This window comes from Chroicocephalus ridibundus, chromosome 8 (genome assembly GCF_963924245.1).
Source record: "Chroicocephalus ridibundus chromosome 8, bChrRid1.1, whole genome shotgun sequence".
NCBI classification, from domain to species: domain Eukaryota; kingdom Metazoa; phylum Chordata; class Aves; order Charadriiformes; family Laridae; genus Chroicocephalus; species Chroicocephalus ridibundus.
In genome coordinates, this window is record NC_086291.1 from 10,835,110 (window position 1) to 10,849,363 (window position 14,254).

Consider the following 14,254-nt stretch of genomic DNA (forward strand, 5'->3'; position numbering starts at 1 on the left):
TTACAACCATCTTGTAATCCTCAAAGGGTTTTGTTTAGGTTCGTGTAGCCTGTATTAGCATCCATAACTCAACAGACTTTTTAATCACTGTGTAAATGTATACAGTTGTATACTATTAGTGACCCCAAATTGCAGGAAATTGTGGGTTTGGGTTTTCATATGGCTCCCTTATTCAGCCTTCAGCATCCTCCTTTTCCCTTGCAAAACTTCTGGCAAAGCTAGGTCTTATATACCATAAGTGGGCTCCAGAATGAACACATAAGAAGAGATTTACTTTGGGTTTTGCTCCTGTTCAAATAATATCTGCTGGTAATTCTCTGTGTGTTGACTCTTAAACTACCAATATCTGCTAGTATGTAAAGAATCACTATGGAGGTGTACAGTGGCAAAGCCACTTGCCCAGGAGTTTCACTGGTGTCTTTATTAACAGCCTTAGTGTTGAAGAGGGATAGAAGGTAAATGGTAAAACTTCTAAATGCCTGTACTGCTTTACAGGAAGGGTGGCAACAATAAACTGATAAAGATCTATCATCGGGATGGAAAATATGGCTTTTCTGATCCACTGACATTTAATTCAGTTGTGGAACTGATTAACCACTACCGCAATGAGTCTCTTGCTCAGTATAACCCCAAGCTTGATGTGAAGTTGATGTATCCAGTGTCCCGGTATCAGCAGGTAAGATCCTCATCGGACCCCAATAGATGTTAGTGCAGACAAGAAAAAAATTGCAAATGTGTATATGACTTTGTTTTCTCTATGTGAAGCCTGATTATTTTTTTTTTAAACTAAAAAAAAAAAAAGAGGTGAGTTTTCACATTTGACCTCACTTTGCTTCCAAATTATCTAGCCATTTAACCTGCTTCATTTTATCAAGTTTCCAGTCTCCATCTGAGCAGTCCAATAGAGAAGTGAAACCCTGACATGCAGCAGACTTGAGCCTGAGAAGCCTTTTTTTTTTTTCCTGTGGACTCGCAGGGCACTGTTCTAGACAGTGTTGCCCTTGAAGCGCATATGAGCACTGCAGCTGCTCACTCTGTGCATTGCCATCTAAATTTTTCAGGAATATTTTTTAAAACTTTATTCAGTCGCCCAAGGCATTGTCCTGCATTAGGGAAAAAGAACTGTAGAGCTTTTTTTGGGGAAAAAAAAATACTCATATCTTTAACTTCAGATTCCAAATAATTCACTTCCTCCTTTCTCCAATAGACGATAGCAATCCTAGACATAAACTGTAGTGTGTTTTTTTGGAAGCTCTGTATTTTGGCATAGTTCTTTGTGTCTCATAGTTCCAGTTCCTACTGTCTGTAAGCTGTGGAACTTGTTGCATGGAGGAAGGGGGATTTAGATACGGTGTCTGTGTTCTGTAGAAACCTGATTATAAAAATGATGCTAATAGCTGTAAAATGCAAATGTGCATAAGTGGACGAACGAATACTCTTAAGGAAAAGCTGCTTTGCTTGAAGACTTAATAGCTTTTTGTATGTACAGGATCAGTTGGTGAAAGAAGATAATATAGATGCAGTAGGAAAAAAGCTTCAAGAATACCATGCTCAGTATCAAGAAAAGAGTAAAGAGTACGACAAATTGTATGAAGAATATACCAGAACATCACAGGTTGGTTCTACTTTAGCGGTCTGTAGAGTCTGTTCCTTCTTGTTTAAAAAATAAAGAAATTATTTTAACCTGTTATGGCTAATAAAGGCAGTCCAAGGTCAGAAAATACAAGGCAAAAGCTTAGTAAATTGTGGAATAGAGCAAGGTGGTTTCAAAGCTGATGGAAACATTGAATGTCACTTGTTGCTAATAGTCCTAGAGATACGGACTGGGGCAAGGAAGGAAGAGGAGCTGAGCTTCCTAGTATACAGTAGAGCGGTGGAGAATGCCATCACCTACAAGCTTCGCACTGCAGACTTCTTTCTTGGCTGCTGAGTATTTCCAGCTGCTGTATGCTGCAGTGAGAATTGTAGAGGGGTTTGTCCAGGTTTTTTATGATGTCATGTTCAAATCAGATACCAGATATTATGCATTAAGGAAGTGTGAATACAGTATTTGGACTGCTTCTTGTAAAATAAAATAGTTATATATGGGGAGGAGGTTTACTGGCAGTCTTCCTGCAAACTAAGATGGAAAATATGACTAAAATATTTGAGGGGTTTGCAGCCTACAGAGAGCATCATGTGGGGAGGAGAGTAGACTTACAGGGAGTTAAGTCTTCCCTGGATTTCCCTGACTCTACTCAGACGCTTGACTAAATTTAAAACTGATTAATCACATTTTGTCTTGTGGGGGGAGAAAAGTTCATCTTCTCAGTCAATTTAGGGAACATAGTAGAGTCTTGCATTGTCATCTGTATCATGAACAAGTTATGAAGGACTCTTTCCTCACATAGGAAATTCAGATGAAGAGGACAGCAATCGAAGCATTTAATGAAACTATTAAGATATTTGAGGAACAGTGCCACTCGCAAGAAAGATACAGCAAAGAATACATTGAGCGATTTCGCAGGGAGGGGAATGACAAAGAAATTGAACGGTAGGCTCTGAAGTTATTTTTGCTTACAAGGAAGAACCGATGTCCACATTGAAACTCCTGTGAAATGTTTTTTATATAATATTACATCCTATGAAACGCTTTGTAAACTCAGTAATTACTCTGACACCTTTCCTCAAGGTGTCGGAACTGTCGGTAAAGCCCTCTTCTGTCAGGGAATTGCATTGTAGACAGAAGAGGTGGGAGATCTCTGGATTAATTCTCTCTCTTAACTTTAGTAAATCAAGATACTGTTGTGAGAATCGGGAATTATATCCCACTTCTATTTAGATTTGCTTAGAATATAATTCAGAAAAATCTTTACTTGTAAACTGCAAAATGGGCATAGATCTGGTAAATCTCATAGTCCATAGTCAGTTTTAGTTACTTTCAAAGAAGATGAGTATTTAATTGCCACTTCTTGGTAGTGGATAGTGGCCATCTAACCGAAATTCGGTAAGGGCCTCATTTGAAATTACCCTTCTGTGAACATACTAGCAGAAATAGTTGTATCTGGGCCTTTGAAGAAATGTCAAGTATAATACCTAACTTGGCACAGTGTTTTATGAATCTTGGTAGGGTAACCTCCAGGAGATTTTTAGACTGAAAATAGTTAACCTGTGACAATATTGCTCTGTGATTGTGATGCTTCATTTTGACTGAAGATCAATTAACAGGGGAAACATGTTATTTTCCTGAATTGTACCACACCTGCAAACGAATATTGAATGAAGAGACAAGCAGTATTACTTCTTGATAGCTCTTGATCAGTAATTGAAGTCTGCATTTGAAATCTTGCTAGTACTGGTACCTATGGTGGGATTGCATAATTGATATACCAAAAAGGAATCTGTTCTAGCTTACTCTCCTAGAGATAATTTGTTCCTGCATCTCTGCCAGAAGGAAATATATTAAGGTAAACTGAAAGTTCAAACAATGCAAAAGGGTGGTAGGTCTTTTGGCAAGAGGTCTTTTCTGGCACTCTTACAGTAACTTTCATGCTAAGATGAGGCAGTGGAGGGGAGGAGCTGCTGTTACAGCAGTTCTTGTGATACTCTTATATAAAAGTGCTACCGTAAGGTTCAGTCCTTCTAGACTGGTTTGACCTCACCTCTCAAATATTACGCTTGTTTGCAGGATAATGATGAACTATGAAAAATTAAAATCACGCCTGGGTGAGATCCATGATAGTAAAATGCGCCTGGAACAAGATTTGAAGAAACAAGCTCTGGACAACAGGGAGACTGATAAGAAAATGAATAGTATCAAGCCTGACCTAATTCAGCTCCGCAAAATCAGAGATCAGTATCTTGTGTAAGTAAGCCTGACCTGTACCTCAGAGTAGTGTCTCTGATGAACCTGATTAATGGCTGTTTCTATCTGGATAATGGGAATTTAATTTTCTTTTCATAACCAAAGTTCTGTGAGTGCTAAGGTTTCTGGCATGGAATGTCTGAGTAAGTGGTTGGCCTTTTCCTGTCTTCATTCCTTCATTACACTGTTGTCAGACTTAAAAGAGCCTGCCACAACTAGGCGCACATTCTGCAACTCCTGTAAATACAACATTTAAGATAAATGAGTTGTAAACAAAACCTGTACCTGCTGATACAACAGAGGTTAGTACTCTCTGTGGTGGGTGCAGCAGATGTTGCTCGTACCCACCCTTGATTTCACTGACACCCCTGTTACCCAAATCCTAATGTCCGTGAGCTGGACTCAGTGCACTTGGCAGAAGACAGGGAAACGTTCTGTCTCAGAAGGTGATGTTAGGAGGTTAGAAGAAGCTAGTGGCAATACCTGTTTTGTTGTCCCAAAAGACACAGGCAGCTGTGACGATTTGTATTCTGTTTCCTTTCTGGCCTTCACAGTGCAGAGGCAGTACCTCTGCGTCAGCTGTACCCTCTTCTTTTTCCATTTAAGAGATTTCTTCATGGCTTCTATTTGCTGTTGGCCAGTAAAGGGGGCATCTCAGAAGATGATGCAAGGAAGTGCTCTTATGGAATCTATGGCTTTTGCTGCTGGAGGGCAAACTAAGCTCCAGACTGTTTCTTTGTGGGACGTTTTGTCTGAGCTTCAGCTTGCTCCGTAAGTAAAACCCGTACATGTACTCTGAAGTAATGTATTAATGCTCTCTTCTTTTGGCAGATGGCTCAATCACAAAGGGGTGAGACAGAAGCGAATAAATGACTGGCTGGGGATCAAAAATGACAATATTGATGAGTAAGTGTCATTATGCATATGATTTTACTAAGAAGTGTGCCATTAATAAGTGTTTTCTCTTGTAGGGGTTGGTAATGTGAAATACTAGTTTCTCAGTAAAGGACTGTAGAAAAAGGAAGGACTGCAGAAAAAGGGAGAAATTCTCTAGGAGGGCGCTCTATGTCATGTGAGGCAGCAACTCTGCTGAAACATTTAGGATTAAACAGAGTTGGAACGACTAAGTTCTAAGTTGAAGTCTTTAATATCTATCCATTAGGAGCCTGACCTCCTAGTTTGGGTGTGTTCTGGTATTTCTTTGTATGATTTTGGCAAAAATAAATCACTCTGCTTATTAACTCCTTTACTGACCGCTGACTGGTTAAGCTAAGTTTATCCTCTCTTTCAGCACATACTTTGTGAATGAAGAAGATGAAAACCTGCCACATCATGATGAGAAAACTTGGTTTGTTGGGGATCTCAACCGTACCCAAGCAGAAGACTTGCTCTGTGGGAAACCTGATGGAGCGTTTTTAATTCGAGAGAGTAGCAAGAAAGGATGCTATGCTTGTTCTGTGGTGTAAGTCTATTTTCCTTTTTGTTCTAACTACTCAATTCGTAAATCTCTACCACAGCTCTCTATTTTGGAGAACAAAAATGAGGCCTAGCCTAGGCCTACCCATCGGAACATGTTGCATGTTTGCAGGAGGACTAACATGGTAAAAGCTTTGTTGCAAAAATGTGCTTTGAATACATAATAACTGTAGTCCCAGCAGTCTCTTTAGTCACCGCAGTAGCTAGTACAAAATTCTGAAGTATCCCAACTTGAAGGTCTACAGTCCTAGGTAAATTAAGGCCAAATTCCTCCCATATTCTTCCCTGCCAAGGAACACATGGGAAGAAGAAAAACAGGGCTGGAAAGCTGTAACATCTTCCATTCTCATTTTCAAACATGGCCAACTCTACATGCTTTCTCTGGTATGATTAAGATAATGGCGATGCTTCAGAGGAGACATTATTTGTGAGCAGTAGTTTTTATGACATTCACACAGCCTTGCATTGATTTCTTGTGTTTCACTTTGCTTTATGCTGGTGTAATGGAGGTCAGAAATACTTTCATTCCATTATCTAAAAACCCTTCAAGCCTGTTTGGGAGTGTAGAATGGCTTTCAGTGATTTATTTCACATGACTTAATTGCTTCTGAAAGCAAGTCTGAGAAATTAATATGTGAAGGTATATCACCTCGAGGTAACCGAAGATTGTAGTATCTGCTATATTCAGGATCCTGTTTGTCACAGTTACAGAAGTGATGGGTTTATCAGATACTTTGCTTGGTTGGTATCATACTACAAGATAGCAAAGGGGTGGCATCACGTAACCTGTTCCTACATGTGACTTGGATTGTAATAAGGATTACTTGATCTTTCTGGCAGATAAGTTTTTCTAGCAGCTGTGGAAGTACTGTGTTGCACTAACTGCTTTGCCAAGTTAGAGACTCAGTCGCTATGACTTCAGATAATGAACCAACTTGAACCAATGCCATGCTTAACATTAAAAAATGCACACTGAAGGTTAGTGCTGCATTTCATGAAATACTCTGTAAGTCCTAAGAATTTCTGGTTTTTGGCTTCTTTGCTTGATGGATAAGTTGAGTGCAAAGTCAAAGCTAACTTCAGGTGCTTATCTTCTTGGTTAAGCTCTTGAATTTTTTTTTTTTTTTTCTCCAAGAAACACTTGGAGAACAATGCAGGAGGGAATTGTACTGCTGGGATAGAAGAGGCCTCTTATGTGGATTATTATGCAAGAGTGTTTAATCACATGCCCTGAAGCACTGTTTCTTCACAGGCTGTATTAATCTCCTCAACTTGCATCTGCTGGGTCCTCCATTATGTAATTTAGTGACTGGCAGGGTTGCTGCATTAGTTAATTGTTAATAGACTGTCACTTTGGGTTTGTCCTTTGATGTTAAACTCTCCTGGTTTCTTTCCCTGCAGAGCTGATGGAGAAGTGAAACACTGTGTGATCTACAGCACTCCAAGAGGTTACGGGTTTGCAGAACCATATAACCTGTACAGCACACTTAAGGATTTGGTTCTTCATTACCAGCAGACATCCCTTGTCCAACACAACGATTCCCTAAATGTCAGGCTTGCCTATCCTGTCTACGCACAGATGCCCCCCTCTCTCTGCAGATAAATTTTGGGGAGGAGGAAAGTGTTGGCTATCTTGGATTCTTTTCTACAATTTTTATTAGAACTTGGAGGGCATTCTTTCTCCTTAGACTGCTTGTTTTGCACAAGAAGTGATTCTGTGAATGTGAATCAAAAAGAGGCCTAGCAGCAACAAGACGACAACTTGGGTGTAGGTGTCCTGGTGCTACCTTAAAAGCTCAGCTGTGCTTTTACACTGATACTTTTGTTTCCTTATGAGGGGAATAAACTCAACACAATGCATACAAAAATACTGGAAGCAAAACATCGTTTTCTGGAGATAATTTTTTGCCAGGCACCTTCAGTGGAACTTCTAATTGGATTTTGTTTTCTCTTGTTCGTGTAGAGACAATTTGAAGCCTCTGTTTGAGGCATCAGTAATGTCTTTCAGTCTTAAACTCCCAAGAAACTAGGGGGGAAGCTCTACCACAGCAATTCTTCTCTGTTAATTTTAGCAGCTTCACTGCGATTCAGCCGAACTTCCAAAAGAGGGCTTGTCTTGAGGTAGCATGGAATTTGGTGAGAGAAGACCAAAGGAATTGTGGGAAAGCTTCAGGTTTTTATTTAAATGGAAAAATGCTTGTAAAGAAAAGTTGCTTTATTTTTTTGCCAACAGTAACAAAGTTTTGGTTTCAATGGCACTACAGGTCTTCACTTAAAGGAAACATTTATAACCAAATTGAACGCACCAAAACTTTGTTCGTTGCTAGATCGAGCACTTATGGGGAAGGTTGCATTAGCATTCGCACATACTTTCTACACCAAAACTTGAAACAAATAAAAGGAAAAAGCTAAACATAGTGTGGCTTCAAAACACTAAATTTGTCCGATCTGATGTAATTGCTCACTCTCCTCTTTCTGCATCCCCCCTTTCCTCCCATTCCTCAGCCTCGAATTCTGTTTTCAGTTTTTAATGATCCTGTGCTTCAGAATGTAAACTAGAATGAAGCTTGCACTCACCTGTTGCAGTTCTCTCGCTGAACAATGACAGACTCTTGTAATGCTTGATTTTGGGATAGAAGAGGTAGGTGCAATGGAATGCTTCTGGATGGCTTATTGTACCAAATTCTTTCATGAGGTGTAGTCATTTCCAGTTGTATAGAAGTGAGCATGCTAATTATAGATCTCTGATTTGTTCTTTGCAAGCTAGGCTCTGAACTCTCGCACCGCTGCAGCCAAGCAAGATTTTACACGGGTATAATCTAAATTCCCTTGTAGTTATTTTGGACGTGATGCAAAACACAGGAAGGGAGGAGAGCTGTACATCTCAGTTGTTGGATGTCTGGTACCATCCTTTGGCAAGGGTTGCTGTCAAATACTGGAGTGGGTAGTCCTGGGCTTCGTCAAGTGTAGCAGTCATCCAATAAATCCCCTCCCTGGAAAGTATACAAAGCAGCTTATTTCCATTCCTTAAGCTTCTAAAATGAAAAAGAGCTGAATTTGGCAAACTGAACCACTTGGCATCAAAGAACAATTGGCAAAGTAATTGTTCAGTGTGCAACCTTGAAAGTTACTTTTGTTCCTGTTACTGGAAGCGGTTCCCTTGCAATGCACCCATTGTGCAGGACAGGAAGCAGACAGTCATGCAGGTCTGAGAATGCTCTAGACCCGTTTCTGACCCTGGGGCTTATTTCCTGTTCCAGTGGGTTGTGTTTTTTTTTCTCTAAAGCCTGGGCAGTAGTGCCGGGCTTGTTGATGTTTAATGTTTACACTAGAAGTATTATTTCTCTGAATGTCCTGAATTTGCAAGCAGAGAAATGACAAGGCTGGAGCACTGACAGCCATCGCAGGAAGCGTAGTCTGGTTGCCTGGCATGCCTGTGAGATGTCTTATTTTGCACTAATGACCCTGATACATCCTAGGCAGTTTCTAATCAGCCAGAGTGCAATCTTCAGGAAAAGAATTCTTTAGATGCCACTTTTCCAATTAAATTAAACACTACAAAACTTAAACCAAAATTGGGTGAGAGGAGAAGAAAATTAATGCAAGTTGCTATGTCAAAGTGACCCACATCTGCTCATGTATCCCTTCTCTCCCACTTCCCCAGGTTAAAGGAAAAATAAGACGTAGCCTTTGCTCTTAGTGAAAATCTGGAATGGATTCCTCAGTGGTATATGGACATGGAAATTTTTCTTTTTAAAGAAACTTGCCCTACCTCTTGGGATAATTTGCAGTTCTAATCTGGTAGCTGTAAAGCTGTCATTCGCACACCCCTTATGCATCTAGCTTTCCCCTGGTGCTGGGCTGAGTCCAAATGCCCGATGAGGCAAATCAGTTCAAAGGTACAAACGATAGGCAGATGCCTCATGCCTGTGGAAAAACCTGTGCGAGAAGAGTCTCTGATTGTTTCCTCTGCCTTTGTGATCTCGCTGGGCTCTCCTCTTACAATGTTTGAGGCTGATGTGGCATTTCTGATCTCTGTTTCTGTGACAGGGACAACCTGGCTGAAGTGTTTCACATCTGACCTGTTTTTTAGATAGGGCTCGGTTCTGGTTTAAACAAGCATAGATCTACTTTCAGGCTCATAAATCCTGGCACACCCTCGCAGTACTGACAGCAGCGGGATAGCAAAGCGGGACTGTCTGAAGTTTCCCCATAGTGGAATCTGACTGATCCTGTGAGGTCTTGGTCCAGGCTCCGGCCCCGGCTCTGCCAAGGTAAATAGAGTGTAGTTCCATTGGCGTCTGTGAAGGTAGCTTGGCTTTATAGTGGTGTGAGTGAGTTGGGATTCTGGCCCCTCACTCTCTGAGATCTCTTTGCTGATCACAGGTGATGTATTTGCTGTGAATGATGCGCTTGGAGTCAATAAGCCATCTTGAAGCATTCTTTGAAATTTTGTTTTGCCCAGACCTTCAGATCAGGGCAGACAAAACCTATGTCCCTTGTATTTGGCTCCGTTACCCTCAGCAGTCTCGCGGAGACTGTGTTTTGCCGCTGTATTTGGTTTGGGCACCTGAGGTCCCAGCTGCTACAATTGACTCTCATGTGCCATTGCACAGATTCGTTTTGCACTCATAGGGCAAATGAAAATGGGTATAAAACCGACTGACACATGTGGCTGGTGTGATCCGTGGGGCAAGGGCTTGGTCCTCATTGTGCTTGGCCTAATTCTATTTGCTCAGTAGTGTTAGACCTGTGAGAAAAACCCACGGCTTCCAGGAGCTGTGCTACACTTGCATGGCTGAGAAATCAGAAATGGGCCCGCGAGGTGCGGGATTACACCCTAGTGTGAAAAGCAGCTGTTAAGCCTAGAACAAATACAGGAAATGTGAACATAAAGGCAAAACAAAGGAACTCAAGTTCTGTTAAAACAGTATGATGTGAGAAGGTTTTCCTTTTAAGAGTCGAAAAGTCGGAAGGAAAGGGGGAAATAGTCTCACTGTTGTAGCAGCTGTCTGTTAGCAGACTGCGGTTAGAGGAGTACTGATCTCATTGACCCATATTGTATTAAATATATATGTAGAGTTAAATAAATAACTTTTGCACAGTGTTAAATGGGGGGGGGGAATGTTGAAACTCGAATATGCACAGTTTCTTCTAATCCGTTTTGAAGTATATTTGCAGGGATCAGGGGTGATTCAGTATTTTGTATTCGTAAGGATGGAAATCAGGTCTACTTCCACAGTTGCCATTGGCCCCATTGCGTCAGCCACGAGTGCCATGTTTTTGAAGTTAGTAAGTTATAAATTTTTTCCCACTAGTTTCTTTATTGATTACAAGTAATCTTAGCATGGGAAGAACCAACCTAGAAACAGAGGGATGTCCTGAGAGATGCCTCAGTGGTGTGTGAAGCAGTAATATGCGATTGCCCACCTTCTGATATGGGAGTGCTCTAGATTTAGGGGTTGTATTTTGGATATTTTTTTTTTTTTAATTCTCATCAGCAGTGGATTGGGTTGCTGCTTTGCACCATTGGTAGTTGCAATCTAGAGTTGCATCCAGTACAGCCCTCTGTCTTACACCAAAAATAAAATGCTCTTTCCACACTCATCGCTCTTGACGTGGCAGATGGTCAAGAAGTTTTCCATTTAATGTGATGGGCCTGATTCTTTTCTCGCTGACACTAGTGTAAGCAAGACTTCCACAACCAAAAGCCATTCCCAGGAAAAGAGCTTGTATTTAATCGTACCTGAATTCTAGTCACAGCAGGGCAAAAATCAAAGTTTGTCCTTCACAAAGCCAGGCAACTGTAATGGGGACTGTGGAAGTGAATGTTGACACTTAGTGCTGTTTTGGGGAGAACAGGGGAGGGAGGAGGGTCTCGGCTGCCGCAAATCCTGGGCTTTCTGCAGGTTCAGGTGGCACCGTGACCATGACTGAACGCTGTGGCTGTTTAAAACAGCAGAATTGCTATAGGAGTGTCACACCTTCAGTTTGGAAAAGCCCCTTATTTGGTACTTGAACAATCTCGCTTCGGTTTTTGAATGTCTGTTTATTTTTTATTTTTGTTACACTAACAGGGAATAAAAATCTGAAATGTTAGTGAGTCTTGTATGCTTGCTGCATTGTGCAGACATGAAACAGGTACTGTTTGTGGATCGGGAGGGGTAAGAGACAGGTTCAAAATGCAGTTTTACAAAGCACTATGATGGGTTGGGGGTTGTTTTGTTTAGATCGTGTTTAAAATCAGCTTTTCTTACGTGTAGTTTCCTTATGTTGTTTTGCAACCTCTGCTTTTGGAACAGCAAAATCAAAACGTTCCCAAAGAACAAAGATACTCTGAGGGGAGGGGGGTTAGGCTTGCTGAAATTCAGCGTTCGGAGGAAATAGCTTTAACGAAGAGGAAGGGTCAGCATCCTAAAGCATCCCTCTGGTTGTAGTTTGATGAAGCAGTAGACAGACCGTGAAGTAGCATCCTCCGCCTCGAACCACGAAAGAAAGAGGAGATGCCAGAGCAGACCCTTCCCTTTGGAATCGGTTGTACTCTCCTTAAACGTAGGTGCAAGGAGATAGTCAGGAAGTTAATAGAAGTCCTTAAGGACTTGCTTCTCTTTCCGTATTGGAAGGGAACTTGCATTGCTGATCCCCTCCTTTCCCTTGGCACAACCCGTGCAGCCAGGAGAAGGGAACCCAGTTACTAGCCCAAATAAACGTGGGCCTGTTCGTGAAGGGGCTGGGCTAGTTAAGTGCTGCCTGAGGAATAGCTTTGGATGGGGTTAGATGAAGCTTGTCCAACATTTTTGTGAATCTTGCGTTCTGTGGGCAGAAATACTTTCCACCGAATGGGAAGGGGAAAAGAAAAAAATCTCTCTTGAAATCTTTTCAGCTCCTTCCTGTTTGTTCACAGGGGCAGATCGGGAGCTTGGGCTGTTAACTGTTTAGGTGATGACAGTGCTTGAAGTGCTGGTCTTTGGGGCTGGCTCCATACAATTAATGCAGAATTTGTGGATTTTTTTTTTTATTTCTATTGGCATAGACTCACCGTATTTTATGACTGGACTCACCATTTGTTCTAAAATTTGCCTTTAAAAAATGTAATATGAGCTTCAGAGGCAAAAAAAAAAATATGAGAATAGGCCCTTATTGATAGGAGAAAAAAAAAAAGCCTTGTTAATCAACCTGTATTAGAGAAAGCAGCTTTAACTTGATGCCCCCCTCCACCACCTTCCTTTGGGATTGCTGCTGTGAGATCGGGGGGGCTGAGATTTGCCCCCTCCATTCAGCAGCGCTGTACCGGCGCGCTTGCCAAGTGCTCGTAGCAAGGGGCTCAGGATCGTTTGGAAAAATGATTGCCTCCAAAGACCAAAAAAAAAAAAAAAAAAAGTGTCCGAGGGTGAATATTTCCCCCCCCCGGCATCAGTCTCGTCACTTGAGGGGAGTTTGTAGGATGTTGGGGCCAGTCGCGAGCTGCCCCTGGGTCTCCGTCGGGGGCGGTGGGGGTTCCTGTTGGGGCTGGTTGGGGTTTTGGTCTGTTTTGTTTTCGTGAGTGATTTCTACATCCAAGCAAAGATATGTTTGACGAAACCTGTTAATTTTGTATATCTGGCTGTTTATTGCACCACGGGATTGTAATGGTCTGCATCATCTGTGTGTGTGTGTGTGTATGTGTGTGCGCGCGCGTGTGTGTATATGTACTGTATGTATATAGATATATGTAAAATATATTCATGTACACATTTATATGCGTTAGCTGTAAGTGGCACTGCCCCTTAAAAATAAAACAAAATTCACTGTTAGCACATTCTGCCGCGTGTTCAGGCAGAATTGGGTTTGTTTTTGTCAAATGAAAAGGAGTTTCTTGTGTTCATCTTGCATATGTGCTTCTGAAACGCTGAACTCTGGATTTCCTTGGGGGAGGGGGGAGGAGGGGGTTACCACTTTATTTGCAAACCGAATTGAATTGGGATGTTATTTTCTCCGGGACGAAGCGTTCAGCTTTGTTCCAAGCAAAGGCTTAGCTCCTTCTTTGAGAGGCAGTGGAGGTTTGCAAGTTTGGGTAACCCCCCCTGCTCTCCGCACCCCCCCCCACCCCCGTCCGGAGCTGATGTGCAATGGGTGGTGTTGGTACGTGTCCCTTTGTGAGTGGACTCTTTGTATAAGGTGTGGTTCAATGTAAAGCATGAGTGGGTGTTTGACCTTGTGTCGAGGGCTGAAATAACAGCACACTCCTTTGTACAACCTTTGCATTAATGTTTCCGCTTTTCTTTGGCTTCGATTTTTTTTTTCTTTTCTTTAAGGGAATCTGCATCTGTTCAGAACCTGCTTCTCCAGAAGCTATCGAATTATTTTGGTTTTCCGGAAGAATTCCAGCATGTAACCTTGGTACTCTTGTTTGTTATTTGTGTAAAACCTGTTCTTCTGTCGTTTATGGTGTAGTTGGGGGTTTAAAAAAAAAAAAAAAAAAAAAAAAGGAATCATGTAGTTTAACTTTTAAAGAAAAGAAACAAACTGCTTCATAAGGAAACCAATTGTATGTTAGTGTTTTCAGAGGAGTCATCCTGTAGTTTCTAGCTCAGTAATGCAACACTGTACTTGTCACCAGGTGTGTTACAATCTTGCTGTACTTTCTTTTACTAGATGGTTGGGCTTTTAATAAATCCCAGACACTAAGCATCCTGGGCCTACTTGCTCTAGATCAAAAAAAAAAAAAATGCAATAAAAAAAAAATTGCAATAAAGCACATTGACATGTAATGTTTTAGAAGGATGTACTGACAGCTGTTTCTAATAAATTCAGAACTGCAGCGTGGTCGGGCTGTCGTGGTGTTAGCTGTGTCTGTGTCTCCCGGCCGAGGCCCTCAGCATCTTCTTTAACAGAGACTTTTAAAAAAGGCTCGTGGAGGTCCAGTTCCCTCCCAGCTGGAGCAGCTGGGCCCCG

General features: G+C 41.6%; 1 protein-coding gene across 2 annotated transcripts in view; it reads left to right on the plus strand.

Annotated features, from left to right (window-relative positions):
• Positions 1 to 14,125, plus strand: part of PIK3R3 (phosphoinositide-3-kinase regulatory subunit 3) — an 82,833-nt gene extending 68,708 nt beyond the window's left edge. For both annotated transcript variants that reach the window (XM_063344797.1, XM_063344798.1), the window contains 7 exons: positions 496 to 676; positions 1,490 to 1,615; positions 2,391 to 2,533; positions 3,668 to 3,844; positions 4,676 to 4,750; positions 5,136 to 5,306; positions 6,722 to 14,125. In XM_063344797.1, the coding sequence (XP_063200867.1) occupies positions 496 to 676; positions 1,490 to 1,615; positions 2,391 to 2,533; positions 3,668 to 3,844; positions 4,676 to 4,750; positions 5,136 to 5,306; positions 6,722 to 6,923 (1,075 nt within the window). In that variant the 3' untranslated portion in view covers positions 6,924 to 14,125. The remainder of the gene's footprint in view (positions 1 to 495; positions 677 to 1,489; positions 1,616 to 2,390; positions 2,534 to 3,667; positions 3,845 to 4,675; positions 4,751 to 5,135; positions 5,307 to 6,721) is intronic.
• The last annotated feature ends 129 nt before the right edge of the window (positions 14,126 to 14,254 follow it).